Source organism: Entelurus aequoreus, linkage group LG11 (assembly GCF_033978785.1).
Source record: "Entelurus aequoreus isolate RoL-2023_Sb linkage group LG11, RoL_Eaeq_v1.1, whole genome shotgun sequence".
Classification (NCBI taxonomy): domain Eukaryota; kingdom Metazoa; phylum Chordata; class Actinopteri; order Syngnathiformes; family Syngnathidae; genus Entelurus; species Entelurus aequoreus.
This window is the reverse complement of record NC_084741.1, coordinates 25,456,207-25,483,940: the sequence shown is the minus strand read 5'-3', so window position 1 is coordinate 25,483,940 and position 27,734 is coordinate 25,456,207. Positions and strand designations below refer to the sequence as shown.

Sequence of the window (27,734 nt, the reverse complement as noted above, 5' to 3'; positions counted from 1 at the left end):
CGATATTTTGCCTTAGCCTTGAATGGACACTTGATGCATATAATTACAGCAGTATGATGATTCTATGTGTCTACATTAAAACATTCTTGTTCATACTGCATTAATATATGCTCATTTTAAACTTTCATGCAGAGAGGGAAATCACAACTAAGTCAATTAACCAAAACTGTATTTACTAAAGACAGTTTTTAAGCAGTGGCACAAACATTCATGTCATTTCAAAACAGAAAGTGCAAGATTGTCAGAGACATTTTAAAACAAGTTATGAGTGCACTTTTGTGCATGATGTCACTAAGATGACATATCAAAACAACACTAAATTAAAGTGCACTCTATCACAAAAAATAAGAGTTGTAGAAATTATTGGAAACTCAAGACAGCCATGACATTATGTTCTTTACAAGTGTATGTAAACTTTTGACCATGACTGTCCTGAGTTTGACCATATATATATATATATATATATATATATATATATATATATATATGTATGTATGTATGTATGTATGTATGTATGTATGTATGTATGTATGTATATATATATATATATATATATATATATATGTATGTATGTATGTATGTATGTATGTATGTATGTATGTATGTATGTATGTATGTATGTATGTATGTATGTATGTATGTATGTATGTATGTATGTATGTGTATATACAGTATATATATATGTGTGTATGTGTAAGTGTGTCTTATTCATCCATCCATTTTCTACCGCTTGTCCCTTTCGGGTTGCGGGGTGTGCTGGAGCCTCTCTCAGCTGCATTCGGGCGGAAGGTGGGGTACACCCTGGACAAGTCGCCACCTCATCACAGTATATATATATATATATATATATATATATATATATATATATATATATATATTAGGGGTGTAACGGTACACAAAAATTTCGGTTTGGTACGTACCTCGGTTTAGAGGACACGGTTCGGTTCATTTTCGGTACAGTAAGAAAACAACAAAATATAAATGTTTTGGTTATTTATTTACCAAATTTGTAAACAATGGCATAACATACATATACACACAGGGTCCATTGCCAGGGTTAATGTGGTCAACATATATTAAATAAAAACTAAATAAGATATGGCTCAGAATGGTTTCTTAAAAAACCTTTCTCCATATAAAGTGCTTTTTTTGATTGATTGATTGAGACTTTTATTAGTAGTAAGTACAGTACATATTCCGTACAATTGACCACTAAATGGTAACACCCCAATAAGTTTTTCAACTTGTTTAAGTCGGGGTCCACGTTAATCAACATTAAACTGCCTCAAGTTGTTGCTCAGATTAAATAAAAGGACAAAACTTTTCTTCTACATATAAAAAGTGCAACATTAAACAGTTTCAAGTCAACTCAGCCTCAGATTAACTTTTCTTCCCCCCCCCCAGCCTGGCTAACTTGGCAGTAAGAGGATATATGAGCTCATTGTTCTTCCACCATAGAAGTGGGTCAAAATCTAGTTTTTAATGCAGTATGGACTTATATCTGCTGCTATAAAAACATTTGTTATTGCTTTAGCCCTGCCTGACTCGCCGAGGAGAGGCTGCTTGAATGCGAGGGATCCAAGGTCACGGGCATTCAATGTTATGTGCAGTGATTTCTCCAGATTCTTTGAACCCTTTGATGATATTATAATCCCTAAATTCCTTGCAGTAGCTCGTTGAGAAATGTTGTTCTTAAACTGTTCGACAATTTGCTCACACATTTGTTGACAAAGTGGTGACCCTTGCCTCATCCTTGTTTGTGAATGACTGAGCATTTCATGGAAGCTGCTTTTATACCCAATATTGGCACACACCTGTTCCCAATTAGCCTGTTCACCTGTGGGATGTTCCAAATAAGTGTTTGATGAGTATTCCTCAACTTTATCAGTCTTTTTTGCCACTTGTGCCTGCATTTTGAAACATGCTGCAGACATCAAATTCCAAATGAGCTAATATTTGCAAAAAATAACAAAGTTTTCCAGTTCGAACGTTAAGTATCTTGTCTTTGCAGTCTATTCAATTGAATATAGGTTCAAAAGGATTTGCAAATCATTGTAATCTGTTTTTTATTTACGATTTACACAACCTGCCAACTTCACTGGTTTCGGGCTTTGTAATAGAATATTAAAAAAAACATTTAATTTCTACCACACACAATTGTTTGACAAAAAAGTCACAATTACAAAATAACAAAAAAACAACCATGTAAATATAAATAACATGTAAACAAAACAACCCAAGGGAGGGGAGGGACAAAAGCTGGAGGAAAATCGACTATTTTACTGAACATATGGAAGAAAAACTGCAGCACAAGTATCAATCTCATTGGGATAGTATCAATCTGATACCTTGGTATCTATATTTGGATCGATACGGATCAAATATGAGTTGATAAAGTGTAACATGTACTGTTGTTGTTGTTGTGTTGTCAGTCAAAAGGAGGTTCTGTCCAGGCTCCACTTCTCTCCAGTACCGGTCTTTGCTCTGGGGAACTGGATCCCCAGTGTTCTGTACTCCTGGGCCTGCACGGGTCACAACTGCGGCCTGGCCCAGGCGGTCTTCACCTCCCAGGGTAAGCCGGCCTCCTCCTGATCCGGTTCATGGTGGTTATTCAACCTCCATCTCCCGCAGGATGGAGCATGCCAGTGATCGTCAAGCGACTGGACGCCAGATACGATTGGCTGACGGCGCGCTGGGGCCAGGGGTCGTATCAGCTGAGGGATGCGGGCGACGGATGTGATCCCTCGCCCTCGGTGGCGGGTTCTGTGGCCTGGCTGTCTGAGGGCAACTGCTCCTTCTTCACCAAGGTCAGCACATATTAGACACACCTAATTAAGACACAATCAACAATGTTGCCTTTACAAACCTGACACTTACTATAAGTACCGTGTAATAATTATAAATACAATTTTGAGGTGGTGTATGTCGTATCATATAATAGTATAATTATATAAAGCTCCAAAAATCAATGGAGGCGTCTACCACGAGAGGCAAACATAAAAGTCTCAAGAACCCATATTTGAAAATAAACAGGAAGTCGCCCATCTTGTTTCCCGTCGGAAACAGAAGCAGAAGGACTTTGAAGGCTAAAAGGTTGTGAATGCGTAATAGATAGTGTTAGAATAATTGTATCTAAGTTATCACAAAAACTTTGTGTTTCAATAAGTTCCCAACGAGAAGCAAAAACATGTCTTTGAACCTACCAAGAAGAAGGCTTGTAAAACTCCACTGTGTAGGGGGGAAGCAACATGAAGGTGTTCTGTTTTCTCTCATGTATTGTAATCAACAGAAAGATATTGTTTTAACCCAAGGACTACAAAGCGGAGAGAAGGCAGGATCTGCCCAAGTTCCAGACACTGCTTTTTTTAACTCTTTTACAAACCTCTTTTTTGAAGTATTTTACGAACCATTCTTTGAACTCTTTTACGACCTTTTCTTTTGAACTGTTCTGTAACCAAAGGCAACGCTGTTTACAACCCACGTCCCTTTGGAAGCAGCTGTTGCCATGTGGTCAGGGAAAGTCCAAATAAAGGAGGAGGCGTACAATCTTTCGCCAGAGCGTGCTGGAGACTGTGCAACAGTACAGACCAGACGTCTCTCCTCAAATTGAGCCAAATGTATTTCTGTCTCTGTTTAATTCTTTGCTTCTTGTCTTGTTTAATAGATGTCATCAGCGTTTGAACCTGACAGATAGTTTTTGATTTAGTTTAGTTATTGTGTACCATTGACTTTGTTTTGATCAAACACTTGTATGTTATGAAGGGGAGTAAGGAACTGGTGGAAATATTGTGTTGATATTGTGAAACAATTTACCATAAATACATTTAACAATTTACAGTTAATACATGGTGTACAGCCTTTACCTTTGGGCTGATACTGAGGGCGACTGTGTTGACTAGTTTGACGTGTGCAAATGAGTCAATGTCCAGAGTGCTTGAATGGACTATTGTCACAGCAGCGAGACCTGACCACACACGGCCCGCACGGCACGGTCGAAAACTGTTTGTGTCCTCCATGCAATCGCCCCCGAGTGCTCCCACCTGAACCGAATTAAATGAGGTCACGATGGCAACCGCACCATAGCAACGGTCCTATCCCTGTCAACACTTCCTGGTTCTCAAGAGAAATTCAGCATGAACTGAGGCCAGCAATCAATTAGAGAAAACAAATTAAAAACAATATAAACAAATAAGCAAATTTGGCTCCAACACTGCGGCCCCCAATTGAGAAGGGCAGGATGCCATGAACAATTCAAAATAATGATAACAATGCCATAAACATAACAAAAAATCATCTTTGAGGTTTTTTTTTTATACTTCAGCTTCTTGAAGCAAGCACAGCTTTGTAACTGGTTTGACCAGTGTGCTCGTTTTAGTTTTGACTTTAGCAGAACGCACCAATCCTTTTGTATCCGGATAAGTCTCCATGACTCTTCCAAGTAATCAGGAGTCACGTGGAGCGGTAGTGTCTGCGATCAGTACAATGTCATTTGGGACGAGACTTCTTCTCTTTTTGCTCCAACTCTCCTGCTCCTGTAGCAAAGCTAAGTATTCTCTTAACCAGCGTTTCCAGAATAGGTCCGAGATGTATTGGACTTGTCTCTATCTTTGTTTGAGATAGAGGTCTGATTTTTCGAATAATCCAGGTGGTAAAATTGGTGTTCCTTTCATGGTCAGAATGTGATTGGGAGTGAGGGCTTCTAGATCATTGGGATCCCCAGACAACCTTGTTATGGGGCGGTCATTCAGTATCGTTTCGACTTCACACAGCACCGTTTGAAATCCTTTTTCATTCAAGGTTTGCTGTCGTAGAACTGATGTCAATGTTCGTCGGATCATTCTGATCAAGCGCTCCCATGCACCTCCATGGTGAGAGGCTGTTGGTGGGTTGAAGCTCCACTGTGTTCCTTCCTCCGGAAATGCCGACTGTACTTTGCTGTGATTTAGAGCAGCGAGTGCTTCTCTCAACTCCCTTTCAGCACCAACAAAATTAGTTCCATTGTCAGACCTTAAATGAGAGACTGGTCCTCTTCTACAAATGAACCTGCGTAGAGCATTTATACAGGAATCTGTGTCCAATGAGTAGGCGACTTCCAAATGGACTGCTCTTCATGCCATACAGGTAAAGATGACCCCACATCGCTTTTCCAATGAACGACCTCTCTTGACCTCAACCGGGCTGAAATAATCAACTCCGACGTTGGTAAATGGAGGTAGGTCGGCAGCGATCCTCTCTACAGGTAGGTCTGACATCTTCTGTTCGCCCAATTTCCCTCTATGGCGTTTACAGAAGACACAGTTTGAAATGATTTTTCTTGTGGCTGCATTAGCACTTGTGATCCAATATTTCCTTCTCAGCCCGGAGAGTACATGGTTTCTCCCACCATGGCCCAGTTGTTCTTGGATGTGTTTTAGTATCAAAGCGGAGATATGGGGATCTTTTGCGAGGATAATGGGATGTTTAGAATCCTCTGACATTGCTGCTTTACTCGATCTCCCAACCTACTCTAAGCGAACCATTTTCCAGAATGGGGTCCAGCTTGTAAATGGAACTGTCTTTCTTCACGTTACTCTTCCCAGATTTCAATAAAGCAAGTTCCTGTGGGAATCTTTGCTCTTGAGTGAAGTGGATGATGGCTGTCTCAGCTCTTGAAAGATCGTCTGGTGTTAGAGTTTGGTTTCTCAGTGCAGCTTTGATACGCATCATTTCCTGATCCATTTTGTCATCACTTAGTAGTTTTCTTCATAGATATATATCAGTAGATGGCGCAAGGCGGAGTCTCCAGCGTAGTTCACCGGCGGCCATCTTGTGACGGTCAACTATTCTGGTACGTTCTATGGTAGCTGTTGTAAGGTGAGTGATCTGCACAAACAAAAATACTCTTAACTCGCTGAAATCTTGACGGATTTACAAACGGTTTTGTTTATTACACACGTTATTAACGTGGCTATGATTCAGGATGCTTGGACATGTTGAAATTGCAGCTTTTCTGTTCGAAAAACGACTTAAAAAATAAGGTTGTATGTTTGTCCCTGGCCAGCTGTACCTATTAACGTTAGCTAAGTTAGCTGAACAATTTTGTTAGCTCGTTTCATGGGAAAAGGATCAGTGGGAGAGGCAGAATTGCTCTTTCTTTTCAACATAACTTAAGTTGCACATGATTTCCAAGCGGTTTGGTTTGTTAAAAACATCTTACATTATGATACAGGAAATTGCTGGCTTTGTGTTTACAGAACTACGCCTACCAGTGAAGATGCCTGACTTTTGTGCAGCCTACGGATGCTCTAATCGCCGTAGTCTCAAAACGAGAACCCGTGGGATCACCTTTCACCGGTAAGATATGACAATATTATGACTATAATTAGGATAATCGTTAGTTACTTAGTGGATGTATGTACAATACAGGTCCTGCTACACAGGAACAGCGGGGCTATGTGAGATAATAGTATTGCAAGATTGTTGTTGACCCAAGGCTTTTTACACAATTGAATGTTTCTTTTGGACACCTTTCTTATAACTCTTTTAGTGTGGTTGTCTTATTCTTAAAGTACATACATGCATACATGCACATACATGCATACATGCATACATACATGCATACATACATACATACATACATACATACAATTACCCCAAAAATATGATAATTTAGGTGTGTATTTTTGTCCTTACCCTTAATGTTAAAGGAAAGAAGGGTGGAAAATGTTGACAATAATTTATATATCTGGCTACCTTTCTCACGTTTTTAAGGTTTCCCAAAACCGGAGAGAGGAAGAGGCAGTGGGAACTTGCCCTAAGAAGGGATGGTTTTGTTGCCTCTGGCAGGACAGTGCTCTGCAGTGAGCACTTTAGGAGTGAGGATTTTGACAGGACGGGGCAGACTGTCCGGCTTAAAGATGGTGTTGTGCCAACAATTTTCAACTTTCCAGCTCATCTTCAAAGGGTATGTGTATCATTGACCAACAAGAATTCAAGGTGTATAAGATTGATATATCAATATATAAATATGTGATTAAATGTCACACTTTAGTTTTTCTTTCTGCAAGTTTAGGAAGAAATAATGTGTTGCTTATTACAGCACATTTTAGACACTCAATATGTTTTTTTTCACTCTTATGTTTATTTTAGCCGATAGCAACAAGAAGCACAACCACTGCTAGAAGAGCGGAAGACAACCTGCCAATGGACTTGTCTCAGGATGAACCTCAGCCTGATGTTGTGAGTATTTGCATGTGGAATGTCCAGGTGTCATCAACATGTCCGTACACGGACAAATGTGTCCATTGGTCTTGGCTTGTCATATTATTATATTGAGGTGGTACTCTGTGTAAAAAGTTTGAGAACCACTGGCTATCTCACTTGCTCTGTCACTCATACACTTGGATGAATAAACATGTGCGAACATTGAAACTACACCCAGGGGTAGGCAACCTTTACAATCAAAAGAGTCATTTTTGTCCAGAGCCACAAAACATATTTTTGCCTTATAAGGGGACAAGCCTATTAAGATCAATTTCTTAAAAGTATGCTGAGTTGTGTTTTCTGTTGGAGAATTGGAGAACATAAAAATTGATTTAGGCTCACAGCATTGATAAGTGAACATTGAATTGTTAAAAAAGTAACTGTTATTAATTAACATATTACTAATATTTATATATTTGTATATTTTGCCAAAGCAACAGGGAGCCACTGGAGAGAGGCGAAAGAGCCGCAAGCGGCAGGCCACTGACCACCTATACGCATTGCCTGCTTGCCCCAAGGCTATAAAGGCCAAACTCAAAGAAGCCTCAGCGAGAGTGAGGAAACTGCAGCGGGAGAAGACTAATGCCTTGGCGAGAGAAAGGAGGGCCAAGAAAAACATGCGGGCTCTTCTGGAGGAACTGAAGGAGAAAAATCTCATCAACGAAGAGCTGAAAGACAAGCTTGAATGCTACTCAGGTAAAATAAAAATATTACATTGAATATTTTGTGTATTTTATGTTCTTTGTTAGACTTCCTAGTTACTATTAAAAGGAGACCTACTAAATCACTTTTACTAATTGAATTTCAGATCTTCCGGTTCACCTCCTGTCGAGGCAGGGCGTAGAGTACACCAAGGCCCAGAGAGATTTTGCCCTTACGCTCCATCTGCATGGTCCAAAGGCATATCACTACCTGAGAGAGACTCTGCATATTCACCTCCCACATCCCAGTTCATTGCAAAGGTATTCTTCATGATGTCTAATTTTAAACTAAATTACATTAACCACTTAAGCACTACAGACTGTATTATCATGAATGGTTAAACTTACTGATCTAACAGCTCATGGGCTCTATTTTGGTGAATCAGGACGATCATAACGCCGCTTACCGCCGGCACGAAAATAGAGCCCCATGTCTCATGCTGATACATTTTGATATTGTAGCTATTTTTAGTATGTCCAGTGTCCACAATAGGGATGCTTGGTTTAGTGGTTAAATGGCTACGTGGTTAAATGGCTACTTTTTATTTTTACTAAGGTGGCTGAGCTCTCTTGATGCCAAACCTGGTCTCAATAAAATGATGTTGGACATGCTGGAAAGACGGCGTCAGGAAGATGAGGCCAAGTACGGATGTGTCACTCTGATGCTGGATGCCATGGCCATCAAAAAGCACATCCAATATGATCCTCAGACACAAACAATGTCTGGATTTGTGGACATGGGGGATCGATTGAATGAGACTGACATTGCTTCCGAGGCTCTTGTGTTTATGGTGGTTGGGCTTCAAGGTTATTGGAAAGCTCCAATTGCGTATTATTTGACCAAGTCCCTCACACCAGAAACACAGAAAGTCTTGGTAGAGCATGCATTAGAAGAGCTGCATCATCGTCAGATAAGGGTGGTGTGCATGACAATGGATGGTCATGCATCCAATGTCAGTATGTGCACCCAACTTGGGTGCGATCTAAAGGCAAACCCCTGTGAGCCCTTGAAGACCCATTTCCCACATCCAGTAACCCATGACAATGTTTTTGTTATGATGGACGCTTGCCACATGCTGAAGCTGACACGCAATATGTTGCAGGTAAATGCTGATTATTGCCTATTTGCTCTGGTTGATTCGATTCTGCTTTTTATACATTTTGATTGTATTTACATAATTGTGGAGAATATGGTGCTTTACATTTGACGTGTGCAGTGAAAAAAGATTCTGATTCTGCAGGCATACAGCCCAATTAGAAGCATCACTGGCAGCATCAATTGGAGGTACATAGTTCATCTGAACAATGTCCAAAAGAAAAGTGGACTACATGCTGCCAACAGAGTCACAGATAAGCATGTGAACTTTGCTAATCAGAAGATGAAGGTATGTTTGTATGATGATTTATGTATAGAGGGCCGCAATAGAAATGGGCTCTAGGGCTTTATTGTGTTTTTATCCCTGGTGATGATGTTTGTATCTTGTAGCGCTAATGTGCTCTTCATTTGAACTATCTCCTTATAAACTCAATCAAGGTCTCCCTGGCTGCTCAGACTTTGAGTAACTCTGTGGCAGTGGCGCTCCGCACCTTGCGGGAGATGGGCTATGCAGAGTTCAAAGACTGTGAGGCTACTTCAGAATTCATTGAGGTAATACAGCTAGGGATTTGCATCATTGACCAAAATCGTTTTCCAATATTCTACTGTTCTTAACAACATTTGAGTGATTAATTGCTTTAACCCCTTTAATCCTGGTGGCATTCCCATTTTATCATGTCATCACAGGTGAGCGATTTCAGATTTTAAGTTTTCACAAAAACGTGAAAATACCAGATCTGAAAGTTCACAACACACCGCTTGTAGATCTTCTATTTGTGTTGTTCGTTATATAACAAAACATTAATACATTAACATTTGAATTTGGGCATCGGGAACGATTAAATAATTATGACCATCCTCAAATTCAACAATATGCAAGCACTTGGATAAAACTGTTTATACCTACCTCATACTTACCTCAGAAGCACCCTTATTGTCACATCTCAGATTTACAGGTATAACGCAGTGCAGCAATTTAATTTTAAAAAGCACAGCCACAGAGGAAATGGAGAGGAATCAAACTATTCATCATACTTAGATGTTTACTATCTGATACCTGTTGACACCCAGTTATGGTGATGATTTCAGTGCTTCCAGTTAATTTAGATATTTGTTTATAGATAACGGACAGGCTGTTTGACATATTGAACAGCCGCAATCCCAGAGCCAAAGGGTTCAAAGCCCCCCTTGGTTCAAGGAACTGGACAAGCACCAGGGAATTCTTGTCAAGAGCTAGGGGGTACTTGCTGACTTTGAAGATGGAAGATGGCACACCCCTTTACCGAACAAAGAGGTCTTTTAAAATAGTGACTGTTCTATTAGTGATGCACTGATACCATTTTCCCCCCACACAAGTATAAGTACAACTACTCAACTTTTGAGTAGTCGCCAATACCCAGTACAAATTCTTTATTATAATGAAATTATCAGAATGAGACTGCTGATTTAGAAAATAAGGGTTTATTTTATTCTTCGTTAGATGTATACAAGTAGTCAATTTACAAATCATTAAATTATCTAAGGTAAAACTAACGATTACCAACAGCTCAACTCTACCGGTTTCAGTGCATCCCTAAAGTCCATGACATAAGTTCATGAGATGCTCTGTTCTCTTGTTTATCATCAAGTTTATGTGATTCTCTACTATCTTCTGCATCGAGTTCAGATGCTCTGTCCTCCTGTCTGCATCGAGTTAATAAGATGCTCTGTCCTGTAAGATGTTCTGTCCTGTCTACATCGAGTTCATGAGATGCTCTACTCTTCTGCATCAAGTTCATAAGATGCTCTTTCCTGTCTGCATCGAGTTAATGAGATGCCCTACTCTTCTGCATTGAGTTCATAAAGTGGTACGTATTATTCATATGATACTATCTTGCTCCAATGTGTTTGCTGTCTGCAAATTTGTCTCTGTTCCAATTCTCTTGTGTTCAGTCCCCCCCCCCCCCCCCCCCCCCAGATGCAGGTGTCAAAATGGTATGTATTGCATGGTCTGCATGCTCTGTTGTGAATTGATTCAAGCAGGTTTAGTGTCCTAAAAGTATTTTTAAGGATCCTAAACCTCACACTGATTATACATTTAAGATCAGGGATGCAAACTAGTCAGCTTTAGGTTACGGCCCCCTTTTTTCCCCCAAATGTGGCAATGAAGTGAATTGTGTGAAATGTGGATTTGTGTCTGCCCTGGCAGCTCCCTGAGAAGTGCTGCTCTGGGAGCATTCACTATTTTCACCCTATACCGTTTGTGTTTGCATCCCTGCTTTCTTGTGTCCTGTTTTGGCAGGATCATCATAGTAATACAATATTTGCTTTTGAAGGTTCCTCTCTATCCTGGGCTTCATCATCAATATCGACACGTTGATGTCAATGGTTCCTGTGCTGCTTGAAGGACAGCGATATGTCCTGACCTACAGGTTCAGCCAGGACCACTTGGAGCTTCTCTTTAACTCCATCAGAGCATCCGGTAGGGTTCATAATTCATATTTACCAGCCGCAACACTAAGTGACACGAAGTGTCAGCAAATGCTCGTATTGTTTTCAGTTTGTCGGTCCATATGTTTTTTGTTTTTTTTTGGGAAAAATGTGGTTCTGAAGACATATACAGTATCTGGAAGTGTCACAAACTATTTTTAGTATTTAGTAAAATGTCTGTGTGTTTGTCTATCTGTTTGCAGAATTTGTCACCACTGTGATACAGTCTGAATTGTATGATGATGTCATTCAACTTAATTTATGTGGAAAGATCATTCAGGGGTGGCTAGTTCTAATTTGTCTTTTTTTTTTTAAAGCATAAAGATATATTGAATATATATGTGTAATATACTCGTATATCTTGTGTTTATTTTAAGGTGGCTGGAATAACAACCCTAATGCCAGCCAGTTCAAGTACATCTTCCGAAAGCTGATGGCCCGGTGTGGGGTTGTTAAACCAAGCAGCAAAGGCAATGTGACTGCACAGGATGACACAGAGTCCCTACCAGCTGTAGCAATGTCCTCTGCTGCCCAGTCCTACCACATCGACACATCTACAAACCTGTCAGCTGTAGATATGTCCTCTGCAGAACAAAGAGAAGATCTTCCATCCCCGTTTGCTGACATTCCTGCCCTTGTACATGACCACAGCTACCTTCCCACCCGCTTCGATGGTCTTGTGGACAACGCTCTCGTGTACATTTCAGGTAGAGGTCGACCGATAGTGTATTTTGCCTATAACCGATAGTGCCAATAGTCAAAATCTGGGGGAAAACGATGGCCAATTAATCAGACGATAGTACTAAAAAAGAAATGTCCCCCTAATTTCCCCATGCTTATTAATTATTATTATAAGTTATTATATTATTAATCGGTCTACCTCTAATTTCAGGATTTGTTGTGCGACGGACGGTGAAGAAGCTGTCCTGTGATGTCTGCCGTGCCAGCCTGGTGACGGACGCTGCATCTGCCAGTAAGGACAAGAGCTACCACCTGCTGACTCTAAGAAACAATGGAGGCCTGGTGATTCCGTCTGAAGGCACGGTGAGGGTCGTCAGGGCAGCAGAGTGGGTCATTCGCCAGGCATCAGCAGATTCCAGACGATCACAGCCCATCAAACTGCTAGAGGTCCTCTACATTGTGCGGAAGAGGATAGGTTCAGAGGATGTGTTTTTGCTCGGGGAGCACATCGGCGACACACAGTATGGCATTGACAGTCACCACCATACGCTGGTAACATTAGTTGTGTCCCTGTTTTTCAAGCTAAGGCTGCACCACATTGCAAAAATCAATACTCTGAGCTTACAGAGTGGCAACATGAGACAGAAGCTCACCAAAGCAGTCCTTTTCAAAGGGCATTAGCTCCAACTGTGTGTGCACCGTGTGTCTTATTGGTTTTGTGTTGTACTGTATTGTATTGTGTGCAGCTGGTCCTTGTCTCCAAGACAAAATAAAATAACCTTGAACCTTGAAGCCCCATCTCTCCCCACCTGCCCCTGCTTCCTACATCCCCTCCACACCACACCAAGTTGTTCTTGGGCTTTTTTCGACTACAGGAACTCAGCGCACCGTGCTGTGTAGTGGTAACGCATTTCAAAGGTTCTGGATTTGTTTCCAAATCCAGAACCTAAATACAAAACCAATCACAGACCTTCATGGGTTTCTAGAAAGTTTCAGGTTATGGAAGGTATTGGTTAGGAATGGGACGATATGAAGATTTAATGTCAAAATATTTGTGATAAATGAGACAGAACTGGCCAGGACCTACTGTCTGTGAGATAATTTTATGTTGGTTTGGTTCTTCTGATAAAGGTGTGAATATCTATGCTATTGTCATTAGTTGTGTCCCTGTCATTCAAGCTAAGGCATTGCTAAATTAACAACTCTTAGCTTACAGAGTGGCAACATGAGACAGATTTTTATATATAAAATGTAAATATATTTAAATTTTAAAATGTATTATAAAATAACATAAATATTAACAATATAATAAAATAAATGGAATTGTATTTATTTATTTATATATATATATATTTTTTTTTATATATAAAAAATATCTCGGTAAATGTGTAATATAAATACTGTGTGTGTGTGTGTGTGTATAGCTATTGCTTTACCTATCTGCTTAATATTATTTTCATATGAAAGTCCATTATAAGTATGCAGTATCATAACTACATCTCTGACGTTTATAACAAACCAACCCGTTTGAAAATCGGTTGAAAATTGAGCAAGCTATGGTTATTTCAATAGTACATGCACCATAGACATTCATGTTATGAGTGGGCGTGCTGCCCGACGCAAGATGGCCGCCATGTGGCAACGTCGGTCTCCATCGGCCAGCAGCGCGGGTGAGTCATCTAGCTTTATATATGTCTATGGTTTTCTTAGTTTCTTATTTTCAGGATCCAGGCAACTGACCTCTTCAACCGTTTCCAGTCAGAGAAGTAAGTGATCAGTTGGTGAGTAGCACTTGGAGTATCAACAATAACTACATTGGTGCCGAGCTCCTTTTTTACCTCAGGGTCCTCCGCTGCAATCCCATACTCCAAGATATCAGCTGGCCACTCTGCCTCTTGTTTCTTCAGAAACTCAGGGCCTTCTATCCATCCTTTGTGAGTCAGTAACTCATCCACTTTAACTCCTCTTGAGGTTTTGTCTGCAGGATTTTGAGTGGTATTAATGTACCGCCATTTTGTGACATCAGATGTTTGAAATCTTTCATCTTTCCCAAACCTCCTTTTCAGATCAAGTATGCGTTGCCTAGCAACGCACTGATTGTTGGGCAGAGACACATCATCCTTCTTTTTAAAGGGCAGTTCCAAAGTGTACAGTCCATCTTAAAGCTTGCACAAATCAGTCATGACCTTCATGTGGGTGACCCCCTAGAGGGGGGGGGGGGTCACCCACATCTGCGGTCCTCTCCAAGGTTTCTCATAGTCATTCACATTGACATCCCACTGGGTTGTGAGTTTTTCCTTGCCCTTATGTGGGATCTGAACCGAGGATGTCGTTGTGGCTTGTGCAGCCCTTTGAGACACTTGTGATTTAGGGCTATATGAATAAACATTGATTGATTGATTGATTCATGAACTTCATGTCATCTCTAGACATTTCTTCTTTGTCTTCTGATGACCTGTCGTTAAAATCATGGTTATATTGATTGTGCAGCAGCTCCTCCAGCTTTGTTGAGATCCTGTTGACAGTAGTAGTGGAGCAGCCAATCTTACTCCTCTTCTCACTGTAGTCAGGAAGGCCATTAATGACCCAACCCAATAGGGTCTTAACGGCATACAGTCCATTTCCACGACTGTTGACCACTTCCCAGGGTTCAAGCCTCCAACGTATGGCCATTTAGCCAACTCCTCTTCATTGATAAGGTTGCTTGTCGTTACGGGCATCCTTTTTTGGGTGTAGACCTTGAGAAGGTCGTATAACTGTTGCCCAGTGAGGCTTAAAATCTTTAAATCCGTCAGCATGTAACTGGAAACTGATGTTTTTGGGCCCATGGTTAGGAGACTGATTTTAGTTTTCCTTCCATTCAAGTTGAGCTTTGTCATCAAGCTTTCAGAACAAAATGTATCTGTGCTGCCCGGATCCAGATGCATAGGTTTGTATGACTGTCTGTCCTTTGCTGGACTTTATCTGTACAGGCAGAATTGACCGAATTCCATTTCCGTTACCAGCCTCCGTTCGTCCACATGTTTGCAGAGATACTTGTGCATTACTCACAGATAGTTTACTTGCCTTATTTTGGTTTGCATTTATGTTGCTTGCTCTTTCCTTCTGACCAATATGAAGCAGACTTGGATGGTTTTGCTTGCATACCTTGCAGGTCAAGCGCTTGTCACAATGCCTGCTAAGATGTCCAACATGAAGACACCCAAAACAGATTCCTTTCTGTCTTATGAAAGTTATCTTCTCCCTGTGGGTCTTCTCCATCTAAGGACACTGGTCAAGAGCATGATTTTTAGAGCAGCAAACACAGGCGTTTTTAACTATAATAGCCTACTATCAAAATAACTATGTGTCGCAGGCTGAAGCAAATCTTCGTTGACAGAAATGTTTAAATGTAATATTTATTCTACACATTTTTACAACATTAGAAACCATTAGTAAATCAGAGGCTACTCAGAAGGTGAGATAACTCCTGGAAATTACTGGCTTTTAATGGCCAAATGTATAGATGTGTGTGTCCAAGTTAAGGCTGTCTTCTTTTAATAGATTTATTACAATCTTTGGCAAGCTTGGTAATGTTTGCTGTGGTCTGAAACAACATGGCACACAAACAACTATCTGAAATGCAGCCAATATTACATACAGATAATGTGTCATGAGACATGCAAAACTCAATTATATGCAACGAGGATAAAAGTAAAGGATATTATATGAGCTCAAATATATCTACACATGAGCCATAATGTGTACGTGTACGTGATGAAGAACCTGAACTACAAAGTGGTAAAAAACATGTCATTTGCCATTGATAATATCTTAGAATGTATAACCATTGAAATATGTCAGGAAAAAAGCAAAAACATATTCATCAGTTGTATATATAGATCACCTAAGTCAAGTATAGAAACATTTGAAGAATGGATCAAGGCAACTTACATGGACAATGGTCAAAGAATAATGTTCTTATGTGGTGACTTTAATATTGACTTATTGAACCCCAACAAGCAAAAGTCTATTGATGACTTCATTGATACAATGTACAGCATCAGTCTATATCCTAAAATCACAAGGCCAAGCAGAATCACAGCACACTGTGCCACGCTTATTGATAATATTTTTACCAATGATTTTGATAATAACACTACAAGTGGTCTACTTATAAGCGACGTTAGTGATCATCTGCCAGTTTTTACAATATATAATGGAAACTACAAGAAGAACATGGAAGACAAAAGGACATTTCGAAGACTATGCACAGAGAAGAGGATGACTGCCTTCAAAATTGAGCTACAAAAGCAAGATTGGGACAATGTGTATAATGAAAAAGAGGTTGATGAAGCATATGAACATTTCTTAAACAAGTTCATAATACTTTATGACAAACATTGTCCATGGATACAACTCAGTAACAAGCAGAGAAAGAATAATCAACCATGGATGACAAAAGGATTAAAAAATGCTTGTAAGAAGAAGAATACACTATATAGAGAATTTATAGCACAAAGAACTATAGAGGCAGAAATTAAGTACAAAAAGTATAAAAACAAGTTAACAGACATACTACGATCATGTAGAAAAGAATATTACAGTGAATTGTTGGACAGGAACAAAAATAATATGAGAGCAACATGGGGCATCCTCAATAGCATTATTAAAAATGGAACTAAGAGGGACTACCCTCAATACTTTTTAGATGAAAATAAAAAAAATGACAACATAAAGGAAGTAGTTGAAAGCTTCAATAATTATTTTGTAAATATTGGACCAAAATTGGAAGAAAGGATTCCAGACCCTGTTCCAATTGAGGACTATAATGATACCATAGAGCGAAATCCCAACTCCATGTTCCTCAGTAATGTGACACAGGAGGAAATAGTTACAATCGTGAAAAAATGTAAATCTAAGACTTCAACTGATTGTAACGGAATTGATATGGAAACGATAAAAAAGGTTATTGAAGAGATCTCAGGACCATTAATGTATATTAGTAACCTATCATTTCAAACAGGTACATTTCCAAACAAAATGAAAATAGCTAAAGTTGCACCAATTTATAAGACTGGAGATAAACATCAATTTACAAATTATAGACCTGTTTCTCTACTTCCACAATTTTCTAAAATCATTGAAAAACTGTTCAATAACAGATTAGAAAGTTTCATAAATAAAAATAGAATACTCGAAGAGAACCAATATGGATACAGAGCTAATGTTTCAACTTCAATGGCTTTAATTGAAATTACAGAAGAAATTACCAATGCAATAGATAGTAAAAAATGTGCAGCAGCGGTTTCTATGGATCTAACTAAAGCATTTGACACTATTAATCACAATATTTTAATCAAAAAACTAGAACGATATGGCATCAGAGGGTTAGTCTTAAACTGGATAAGAAGTTATCTAACGAACAGGAAACAATACGTGAAGCTAGGCGAACACACGTCTACAACGCTAAATATATCCTGTGGTGTACCTCAGGGATCAATACTAGGACCTAAATTATTCAATCTCTATATAAATGACATTTGTAAAGTTACAAAAGATTTAAAGTTAGTATTATTTGCGGATGATACAACAGCGTTTTGTTCAGGAGAGAACACACAGGAGATAATACAAATAATAACAGAAGAAATTAACAAATTAAAAAGATGGTTTGACAAAAACAGACTATCGTTGAATCTTAGTAAAACTAAAATAATGCTATTTGGTAACAGTAGAAGAGAAAGTGAAACACAAATACAAATAGACGGAATAGAAATTGAAAGAGTAAACGAAACCAAATTTCTAGGTATAATGATTGATGATAAATTGAACTGGAAATCTCACGTAAAAAATATACAACATAAAGTTGCAAGAAACACGTCAATAATGAATAAAGCAAAACATGTTCTAGACCAAAAATCCCTTCATATTCTCTACTGCTCACTAGTGTTACCATATCTGAGCTACTGTGTAGAAATATGGGGAAATAATTACAAAAGTACACTTCATTCATTAACGGTGTTACAAAAAAGATCAGTTAGAATAATACATCATGTTGGATATAGAGAACATACAAACCCTTTATTTATTGAATCAAAGATACTGAAATTCCACGACATAGTGAATTTGCAAACAGCTAAAATTATGCACAAAGCAAACTATAACCTGCTACCCAAGAATATACAACAATTCTTCTCAAAAAAAGAGGAGAAATATAATCTTAGAGAAAAACGTAATTTAAAACATTTGTTTGCACGTACAACACTTAAGACCTTCAGTATATCAATATGTGGAATTAAATTATGGAATGGATTAAGCAAAGCAATCAAACAATGTACTAATATGATCCACTTCAAGAAACTCTTCAAACTTAAAGTGTTTACAAAGTACAAAGAAGAAGAACCATGACAAACATTCTCAATTTATTTCATCCATCCATTCATTCATTCTTAAAGTAATCTTACTTATCTCATATGAAATATGACTTACTTCACCAATTATTATTATTAAATTCTTACTATTATTTATTTATTTATTTTTATTGTAATTACTTATGGAGTTTATTGTGAAAAAATTGTGAACAGGAAGTGAACAAAAAGTTTTGCAACTGTTATGTAAAGAAAAGGGGTAGGATTAAATAAGCTCTGCTTCTTCCTACTCCTTTTCGAACATGTTGAAAAGAAACTGGAAATTGTGATGTATCATGTTGTATGCTTGCATGTTCGAAATAAACTCAAACTCAAACTCAAACTCAATAATGATGCAATATGTACATACAGCTAGCCTAAATAGCATGTTAGCATCGATTAGCAAATATGCCTGGTTAGCACAACCAACAGGTCAATAACATCAACAAAGCGCACCTTTGTGTGTATTCACGCACAGCATAAAACATTTGGTGGACAAAATGAGACAAAGGAGTGGAAGATTTTACATGTAAACAAACTGTTGCGTCACAGTCCACTCTATGGTGAGTTCAAGAACCGCCGAAATTAGTAGGACGAAACGACGTTCACCAAATACTCTCATCAGTGAAGCATACACACAAACATATTCAACATTTCTAACAATTTTGTCATGTTTGTCCTCAAACAAAAAACATACTAAAACAAAAAAATTATTTTTTTCCCCCATCTTTTTCCATTTTCAATCCTTTTTAAAAAATGCTCCAGGGAGCCACTAGGGAGCCGCGGGTTGCTGACCCCCGATGAAAGGGAACACACTTAGAGAGACGTGAGATGGTTTCACTGATCCTCCCGACTTTCAGCGGTCATGCAAAGTATCGTGTCCTCCCGGTTGTTATTCTCTTGACGGGTCACGACCGATCCTATCTCCCACCAGATGCGAAACATGGCTAAGTCCGACGCCTCGGGTGTCCTGGTCTACGTCCAGCCCGGTAGCCCCATCCGGGATATGAACTGCGCCGGGGATGAGTGTTTGTCTCCGCTGGGCCTCCCTGCCGCCATGGTGCACCTGGAGCCTTCCGTCGCCCACGCGCTGCGGTCAGATTACCTCACCTGAATGGAGATGACATGATTTAGGTCGTCTTGCTCCAAAGTCATTATAAGCCCTTTTACTTCCGGTTCAAAGGTTCAAATGTTATTTTTTTTGCCACGCTTGTGTGCAGGTTTGGCCGGGTCAACGTGTCTTTCCAGACCACGCCCTCCCCGAACTTCTTCATGGGCATCGACCAGCAGGGAGCGATGGCCGAGATGGGCTGGTTCCTCTACCCCACGTTCAGCTTTGTCAACTGGCAGGCACAGTGGTGAGTAAGTCCATATTGTTGGGTGTTGTTGCTACCTCTTACAGCAGGGGTGTCCAAACTTTTTCCACTGAGGGCCGCACACGGAAAAATTAAAGCATGCTGGGGCCCTTTTGATATTTTTCATTTTCAAACCATAACAAAATATATGGATTAATTTTTTTTTTTTTTACCTTTAGGACTCCCGGGGACCATAAAGGGTCTAAGTCATTAAAATGTTAAAAACAAGTCAAATTATTATTTTTTTTAAATTTATTTAACGCTTACAGTAAATCTCTACAGTATATCAACTTCAGATTGATACAAAGTAAAAATAAAAATAAAAGATTTTATGCCTTTTCTGTCAAAGACAACTGTTTTTTATAATAAAACTGAAATATGCAGTATTTCCCCCACTGCCCAAAACCTTAAGAAAGCAATGTTTGATGTGAATTAATTAGAGCCTTAAAAAGATCAATAATGCAGGACACCATTGATTTTAATTCATTATTATTTTTGAGTAATCACAGTAAAAAGATAAATAAAATCCCATTAAATATATTTGGGATCCAAAAGGTGCCCCACTCATAAAGTGATACATTTTTATTAGTTTTTTTTCTTAACTTTCACCACTTAAGTTACGAGATCAACTTCAGATATATCTGTCAATTTTACGTTTGAACTATTATTTTGTTAGTTTTATGCTCTTTTGTCAAAGAAAACGTTGATGTTTTTGTATGGCAACCACACAATATATGCAAAATTTTCCACATAAAACATTTTAAAGTGAAATATTTGAAATAATTGGAGCCTTGAATAGGTCTTTTTTTTTTTTTTTTTTTGAGCAATGGCAAAAAAAGAAAACTAAAGATAGACAAAGAAAAAAACAGCCTGCATGGCAGCTTTGTGTCAACATTGCAACTTTTTCTAGTTAGATTTCACCTCATTCCACTTTTTTTAATGTGTTTTTTTTTAATTTTTGCAATAGCATTTCCAAAATGTGTGGCGGGCCGGTAAACAATTAGCTGCGAGCCGCAAATGGCCCCCGGGCCACACTTTGGACACCCCTGTCTTACAGCAATGGAGGCATAATAGATCTTTTTGTTCCATGCCACCAGAGGAGGGCGCTATTAAGGCTGGCCCAATTAGTTTGCTGTATTTAATGTTGAATGGTTGTTAGAATGATGTTAAGTTTTTTTTAAGCATTAGCTTAAAAGGTTAGCATTTATCAAGTACCTAATATGGCGCTGAGGTGTAAAAAAAAGTTAGCATGCTAATGTCAGTATGCTAACAGTTAACATGTGTCCGGTACCAAGTTACATGACTGTAAAATTGGCATGCTAGAAAGTTGACGTTAGCATGCTAACAGTTAGCATGTATGAAGTACTATTTAAGCTGTATGACTGAGGTGTTTGGCTGCAAAATTGGCAAAAAAAAAGTTAGCACGTTAATATTAGTTAATGATCATACTAGCAGTTACCATGTTTCATGTACCATGCTATATTAGTCTGAGGTCCTCGGCTGTAAAATTGTCTAAAAAGTTTAGCATGCTACAATTTTAACGTTAGCATGTGCCAAGTACCAATTAAGTCAAACGACTTTAAGGTGTTTGGCTGCAAAATTGGCTAAAAAAGTTAGCACGTTAATGTTAGTTAATAATCATACTAGCAGTTACCATGTTTCATGTACCATGCTATATTAGTCCGAGGTCCTCAACTGTAAAATTGGCTAAAAGTTTAGCATGCTAGAATTGAAACGTTATCATGTGTCAAGTACCAATTAAGTCAAACGACTTTAAGGTGTTTGGCTGCAAAATTGGCTAAAAAAGTTAGCACGTTAATGTTAGTTAATGATCATACTAGCAGTTACCATGTTTCATGTACCATGCTATATTAGTCTGAGGTCCTCGGCTGTAAAATTGGCTAAAAAGGTTTAGCATGCTAGAATTTTAACGTTAGCATGTGTCAAGTACCAATTAAGTCAAATGACTTTAAGGTGTTTGGCTGCAAAATTGGCTAAAAAAAGTTAGCACGTTAATGTTAGTTAATAATCATACTAGCAGTTACCATGTTTCATGTACCATGCTATATTAGTCTGAGGTCCTCGGCTGTAAAATTGGTTAAAAAGGTTAGCATGCTACAATTTTAACGTTAACATGTGCCAAGTACCAATTAAGTCAAACGACTTTACGGTGTTTGGCTGCAAAATTGGCTAAAAAAGTTAGCACGTTAATGTTAGTTAATGATCATACTAGCAGTTACCATGTTTCATGTACCATGCTATATTAGTCCGAGGTCCTCGGCTGTAAAATTGGCTAAAAAGTTTAGCATGCTACAATTTTAACGTTAGCATGTGCCAAGTACCAATTACGTCAAACGACTTTAAGGTGTTTGGCTGCAAAATTGGCTAAAAAAGTTAGCACGTTAATGTTAGTTAATGATCATACTAGCAGTTACCATGTTTCATGTACCATGCTTTTTTAGTCTGAGGTCATCGACTGTAAAATTGGCTAAAAAGGTTAGCATGGTACAATTTTAACGTTAGCATGTGCAATGTACCAATTAAGTCAAACGACTTTAAGGTGTTTGGCTGCAAAAAAGTTAGCACGTTAATGTTAGTTAATAACAGTGTTGGGACTGTTTGTCTTTGGCTGTTTGTTGCGTTTCGCTTGATTGTAAAGTATGTCGATCGAGAGGTTTGACGTTCATATGTTGTCAATATTCAGTATTCTATCGTTCATAGCTGATATTGTAAATCCCACATTCTTTATTTTCATGTACATTCTGGATGTCTCATTCAGTAATTTTTTTTTTAATTCAATCACATTATTGTGAGGTTTTGTATTAGTGTTCCTAAAAATAGATATACCACCCCCCAGACACATTTTTTTCTCTAAATTTGCCTCCCCAAGTCAAAATAATTGCCCAGGCCTGTAATAGAATGTAAAAAAAAAACATTTACTCTCTACCACACGCAATTGTTTGACTAATAAGTCACCATTACAAAATAACAAAAAAACAACCAGGTGAATATAAATAATAAACTGCAAACAAAACAACCCCAGGGAGGGGAGGGACAAACGCTGGAGGAAAATCGACTATTTTACTGAATATATGTAAGAAAAACTGAAGCATAAGTATCAATCCCATGGAAAGAGATTTTTACAACTAAGTTCTAAAGCTTAGTGGTATATCAAATTGTAGATGGGTTATTTTTTTTACCCTTCGCGTTCATATTTCGCTGTTTGTTGCATTTTTGTTGAGTTTCGCTTCATTGTAAAATATGTCGATCGAGAGGGGGTGTGACGTTCATGTTTTCAATATTCAGTGTTTTATTGTTCGTAGTTAATATTGTATATCCCACATTCTTTATTTTCATGTACCGTATGCAGTGTTTCCCATAAACTGCCAAGATACCTGTGGCGGTGGGGGCGTGGCTATGGGCGTGGTCACATGACATCATTGAGTAATTTGCATAATTTACTACAATGATATGATTTTCTCTAAAAAGGTTCAAAAAATGTATACTTACTAATTAATAATAACAGTTTTGTGTTAAACGTCCATCCATCCATCCATCCATCCATTTTACAATATAATTACAGCACTTTATGTACATATTTATATACAGATTTGAACAATAAGTTATTCACTGAAATATATTTATTAATTGTGGTTCTTACAAAAAATATATCTAATGAAAATATAAAAGCTAAAATGTCTCTTAAAGCTCTGCCCCTTTAATTAGTGCATACTAAATAATTTAACTTTAGCCTACTACTACAACCATATTATTTACCAGCAACATAAAGTGAAACAGAGGCAGAGGTGTCCTGCCACAGTCAGTAACAAATAAACAGAAAATAGTACTGGTCAAATACAAATAAGGCAACAAGAGAAGTATCCTACACTTCTCTTTTGTAAAGTAAATCTGAACAGCCTATATGGGCATCTACATCAACTATATGAGAAGCTGGACAGGACACACACAAAAAAATTTTTTAATGGCGGACGTAATTCTTTTGTGGTGGGCCGCCACAAATAAATGAATGTGTGGAAAACACTGGTATGGGTGTCTCATTCAGTAAATAAAATACAAATTCCATTCCCTTTTTAAGGCGGTCTGTCATAACAGTTTTAGCATTCAATCAGACATTATTGTGAGGTTTTGTATTCGTGTTCCTAAAAATCAGATATACCAGCCCCCAGACACATTTTTTTTCTCTAAATTTGGCCCCCCGAGTCAAAATAATTGCCCAGGCCTGCCATAGAGCAGTGGTTCTTAACATTTTTGATCTCGGGGCCCAACGTTTTCACTACAGAGGGGCCCAGGACCCACTAAATTTTCTTACACTAATCCGAAGTCAGGTCGCGGGGGCAGCAGCCCAAGCAGAGAAGCCCAGACTCTCCTCTCCCCAGCCTCTTCGTCCTATTCAAAAATGATATATATCTAACCTACTTACAGTTTGCAACCTTGTCAAATGACATGAAAGCATGTGTTAATCACAAAGATTGATTATTTGACACATAAACCTTAGGCTGGGGGTCGGCAACTCGTGGCTCTTTAGTGCCCCTGGAGCATTTTTAAAAAAAAGATTGAAAATGGAAAAATATGGGGGGAAAATATTTTTTTTGTTTTAGTATGTTTTTTGTTTGAGGACAAACATGACACAAAACCTTCCCAATTGTTAGAAATGTTTATTATGTCTGTGTGTATGCTTCACTGAAGAGAGTATTTGCTGAACATAGTTTTGTCCTACTAATTTCAGCGGTTCTTGAACTCACCATAGTGTCGACTGTGACGCAACAGTTTGTTTACATGTAAAATCTTCCACACCTTCTTTGTCTCATTTTGTCCACCAAAAGTTTTTTACTGTGTGTGAATGCACAGAGGTGCGCTTTGTTGATGTTATTGACTTGTTGTAGTGCTAATCAGGCATATTTGGTCAGTGCATGACTGCAAGCTAATCAATGCTAACATGCTATTTAGGCTAGCTTTATGTAAATTTTGCATCATTATGCCTCATCTGTAGGTATATTTGAGCTCATTTAATATCCTTTACTTTTATCTTCTTTGTATATAATTTAGTTTAGTATGTCTCATGTATGTAATATCAGATAGTTGTTTGTGTGCCATGTTGTTCCAGACCACAGCAAACATTACCTAGCTTGCCAAATATTGTAATGAATCTATTAAAAGAAGACAGCCTGCCGTTTCCTTTAACTTGGACACACACATCTATACCTTTGGCCATTAACAGCCAGTAATTTCCAGGAGTTATCTCACCTTCTGAGTAGCCTCTGATTTACTAATGGTTTCTAATGTTGTAAAAATGTCAAAGATTTGCTTCAGCCTGCGACACATAGTCATTTTGATAGTAGGCTAATGTAGACACTTACGTCATGTGTTGCCTTCATTACAACATTTATATAAGAATTTTTTGCGGCTCCAGACAGATTTGTTTTCTGTATTTTAGGTCCAATATGGCTCAACATGTTGGTTTGCTGACCCCTGCCTTAGGCGTAGGTCAGGCTGATTCAGTCCTCACCAAATATACTGCATGAGAAAGGACTCAGACAACCGTCCTAAAATTAAATCACATACAATTATGTAGTGCTAAAATAAATACATTAATAATTATGTTTCTTAACTAAACTGTCAATAAAATCACCACTTCAGTCATAATTTTTGCGCTGAAGAAACTTCTCCAGCCCGTACGGATCACAGATATTTTTTGGAGGCCCTCTAGGGGGCGCTCACGGCCCAACAATGGGTCCCCGGCCGTATGGTTAGGAAACACTGTCATAGAGAGCCATTTTTTGGAATGTTTTACTTGAATATATTTCATTCATGTGCGTTAAACTTGGTGAGAATTTCGTATAAGGGAGGACTTTGAAGTGAGCACACCCTTGTCATCTTTGCACTGACGTACGCAACAACACTCACCTGCCAGGTAACCATCCGCGGTTACTGTAAAGGAATGTGCGCTCAAAATAATTTGCATTGATATGTGAATGATGCGATACGTTTTGTGATTATTTGCATGCGTTACAGGAACTCGTTAAATTTGACAGACCTTGTTTTATTGTTTTTTGTTTTTTTCTCTCTCTTGTCTCAGGTTTGACTTCTACTCCGATCTGCTGATGAAACTTGAGTCTCCTGCCACTGTTATTCCGGTCTTTGACAAAGTCCAAATGCAAGGGGACAAAGGAGCCGTGGCTGTGGTCAACCTCCCGTCAGGTGTCACTATTTTGCATTCTTTTTTTTTGTATTTACCGTATTTTCCGGAATATTAGGCGCATTTAAAATCCTTTTTTTCCCTCAAAACTGGACAGTGCGCCTTATAATAATAATAATAATAATAATTCTGGTTTTGCTTACTGACCTCGAAGCAATTTTATTTGGTACATGGTGTAATGATAAGTGTGACCAGTAGATGGCAGTCAAACAGAAGAGATACGTGTAGACTGCACTATGATGGCAATATGACTCAAGTAAACAACACCAACATTTTATATGTTCCATTGAAAATATATATATAAACACGGCGCTCAAAAATCTATCAAAATGTTTTAGTACGACTTTGGTAAGCTATGAAGCTGCACCGCTTGATGTGCTTCAACATACGCGTATTATTATATTATATTAGGGAGAGGTTTTGTTTAACACATATATTTAATATTTTTGGCCACTGTAACATTACACAGTTTGAACAGCAACACTGTGTTTGAATATTTAATTACCATATTTTTGGACTATATATAACCTCTTAAGGCCCAAGCTGTTTGTTTACATGCTTTTTTTATTTCTCTTTGCTATTTGGGCTTATTGGACCCTAATTAGAATAAAAACTTAGCATCATCTGTACTTAGTCCATAAGTAACAAACGTTTACTTCATATTTAGTGACATGCTAATTCTTATTTTTACACTTTTTTTTTCAAAATTCCATTGTATGTTATACTTTTCTGACATCACCAGATAGCAGTATAAGTATCCACATAAGGGCCATAAGACCCCAATTCAGTAGTGTACACAATTTTGGAAATAAGAGCTAAAAGGTGCTGTCCACGCATGTGGCCAACTAAGCCTTTAGAGGTTTTAAGGTGCACTTAAAATGCTTTCATTTCCTCAAAAATTGACAGTACGTCTTATAACCAGGTGCGCCAAATGTACGGAATTATTCTGGTTCTGCTTACCGACCTCGAAGCAATTTTATTTGGTACATGGTGTAATAAGTGTGATCAGTAGATGGTAGTCACCCATAAGAGATACGTGTAGACTGCAACAGGACGCCAGTAAACAACCCCAAAACTTTAAATTTTCCATTGAAAATGTAGAACATTACACACGGCGCTCAAAAATCTGTCTAAATGTTTTGGCACGACTTTGGTAAGCTATAAAGCCGTACCGTTTGATAGATTGTCGGTGCATTATGGCTACCGTAGTCAGACAGACTGTGCTTCAACACACGGGTATTATTATGGTGTGTGTATAAGGACCGCAAAATGGCACCAATTAGCAAACACTATCTGCCGTTTCGTTTTGCAATATTATGCAAAACCAACTGTTCTTACTTTCTGGTACCTGCTGATCTGTATTTGGGATCTGCATAAGTCCTGAAAATTTGAGCGCGTCCGCCGCCGTAGTCGATAAGCTTCTTCTTTTTCTCTATCTTCTTGTTATGTGACATTCATCCTCCACTGTTGCCATTTCTAATATAAAGTAGTGTAAAGTTCTTACTTATATCTGTCAGTAAACCCACCATGAAAGCGCTAAAACATACCGGTGTAGTGAGTTTACATTATTCACCCAAGGAACTTTAT

At 38.4% G+C, this 27,734-nt stretch overlaps 2 protein-coding genes across 2 annotated transcripts in view; both read left to right on the top strand.

Annotated features, from left to right (window-relative positions):
* The first annotated feature begins 2,290 nt into the window (after positions 1–2,290).
* The window catches only part of LOC133659641 (uncharacterized), a 48,002-nt gene continuing 22,558 nt past the window's right edge, over positions 2,291–27,734 (top strand). Inside the window, exons 1-6 of the mRNA XM_062062224.1 lie at positions 2,291–2,313; positions 2,433–2,572; positions 2,632–2,807; positions 19,510–19,670; positions 19,796–19,933; positions 26,028–26,149. Coding sequence (XP_061918208.1) covers positions 2,291–2,313; positions 2,433–2,572; positions 2,632–2,807; positions 19,510–19,670; positions 19,796–19,933; positions 26,028–26,149 — 760 coding nt within the window. The remainder of the gene's footprint in view (positions 2,314–2,432; positions 2,573–2,631; positions 2,808–19,509; positions 19,671–19,795; positions 19,934–26,027; positions 26,150–27,734) is intronic.
* Positions 10,978–12,993, top strand: LOC133659909 (uncharacterized). The gene is made up of 3 exons (XM_062062758.1): positions 10,978–11,500; positions 11,886–12,215; positions 12,401–12,993. Exons 1-3 carry the CDS (start codon positions 11,398–11,400, stop codon positions 12,868–12,870), a joined length of 903 nt encoding a protein of 300 aa, XP_061918742.1. The 5' UTR covers positions 10,978–11,397; the 3' UTR covers positions 12,871–12,993.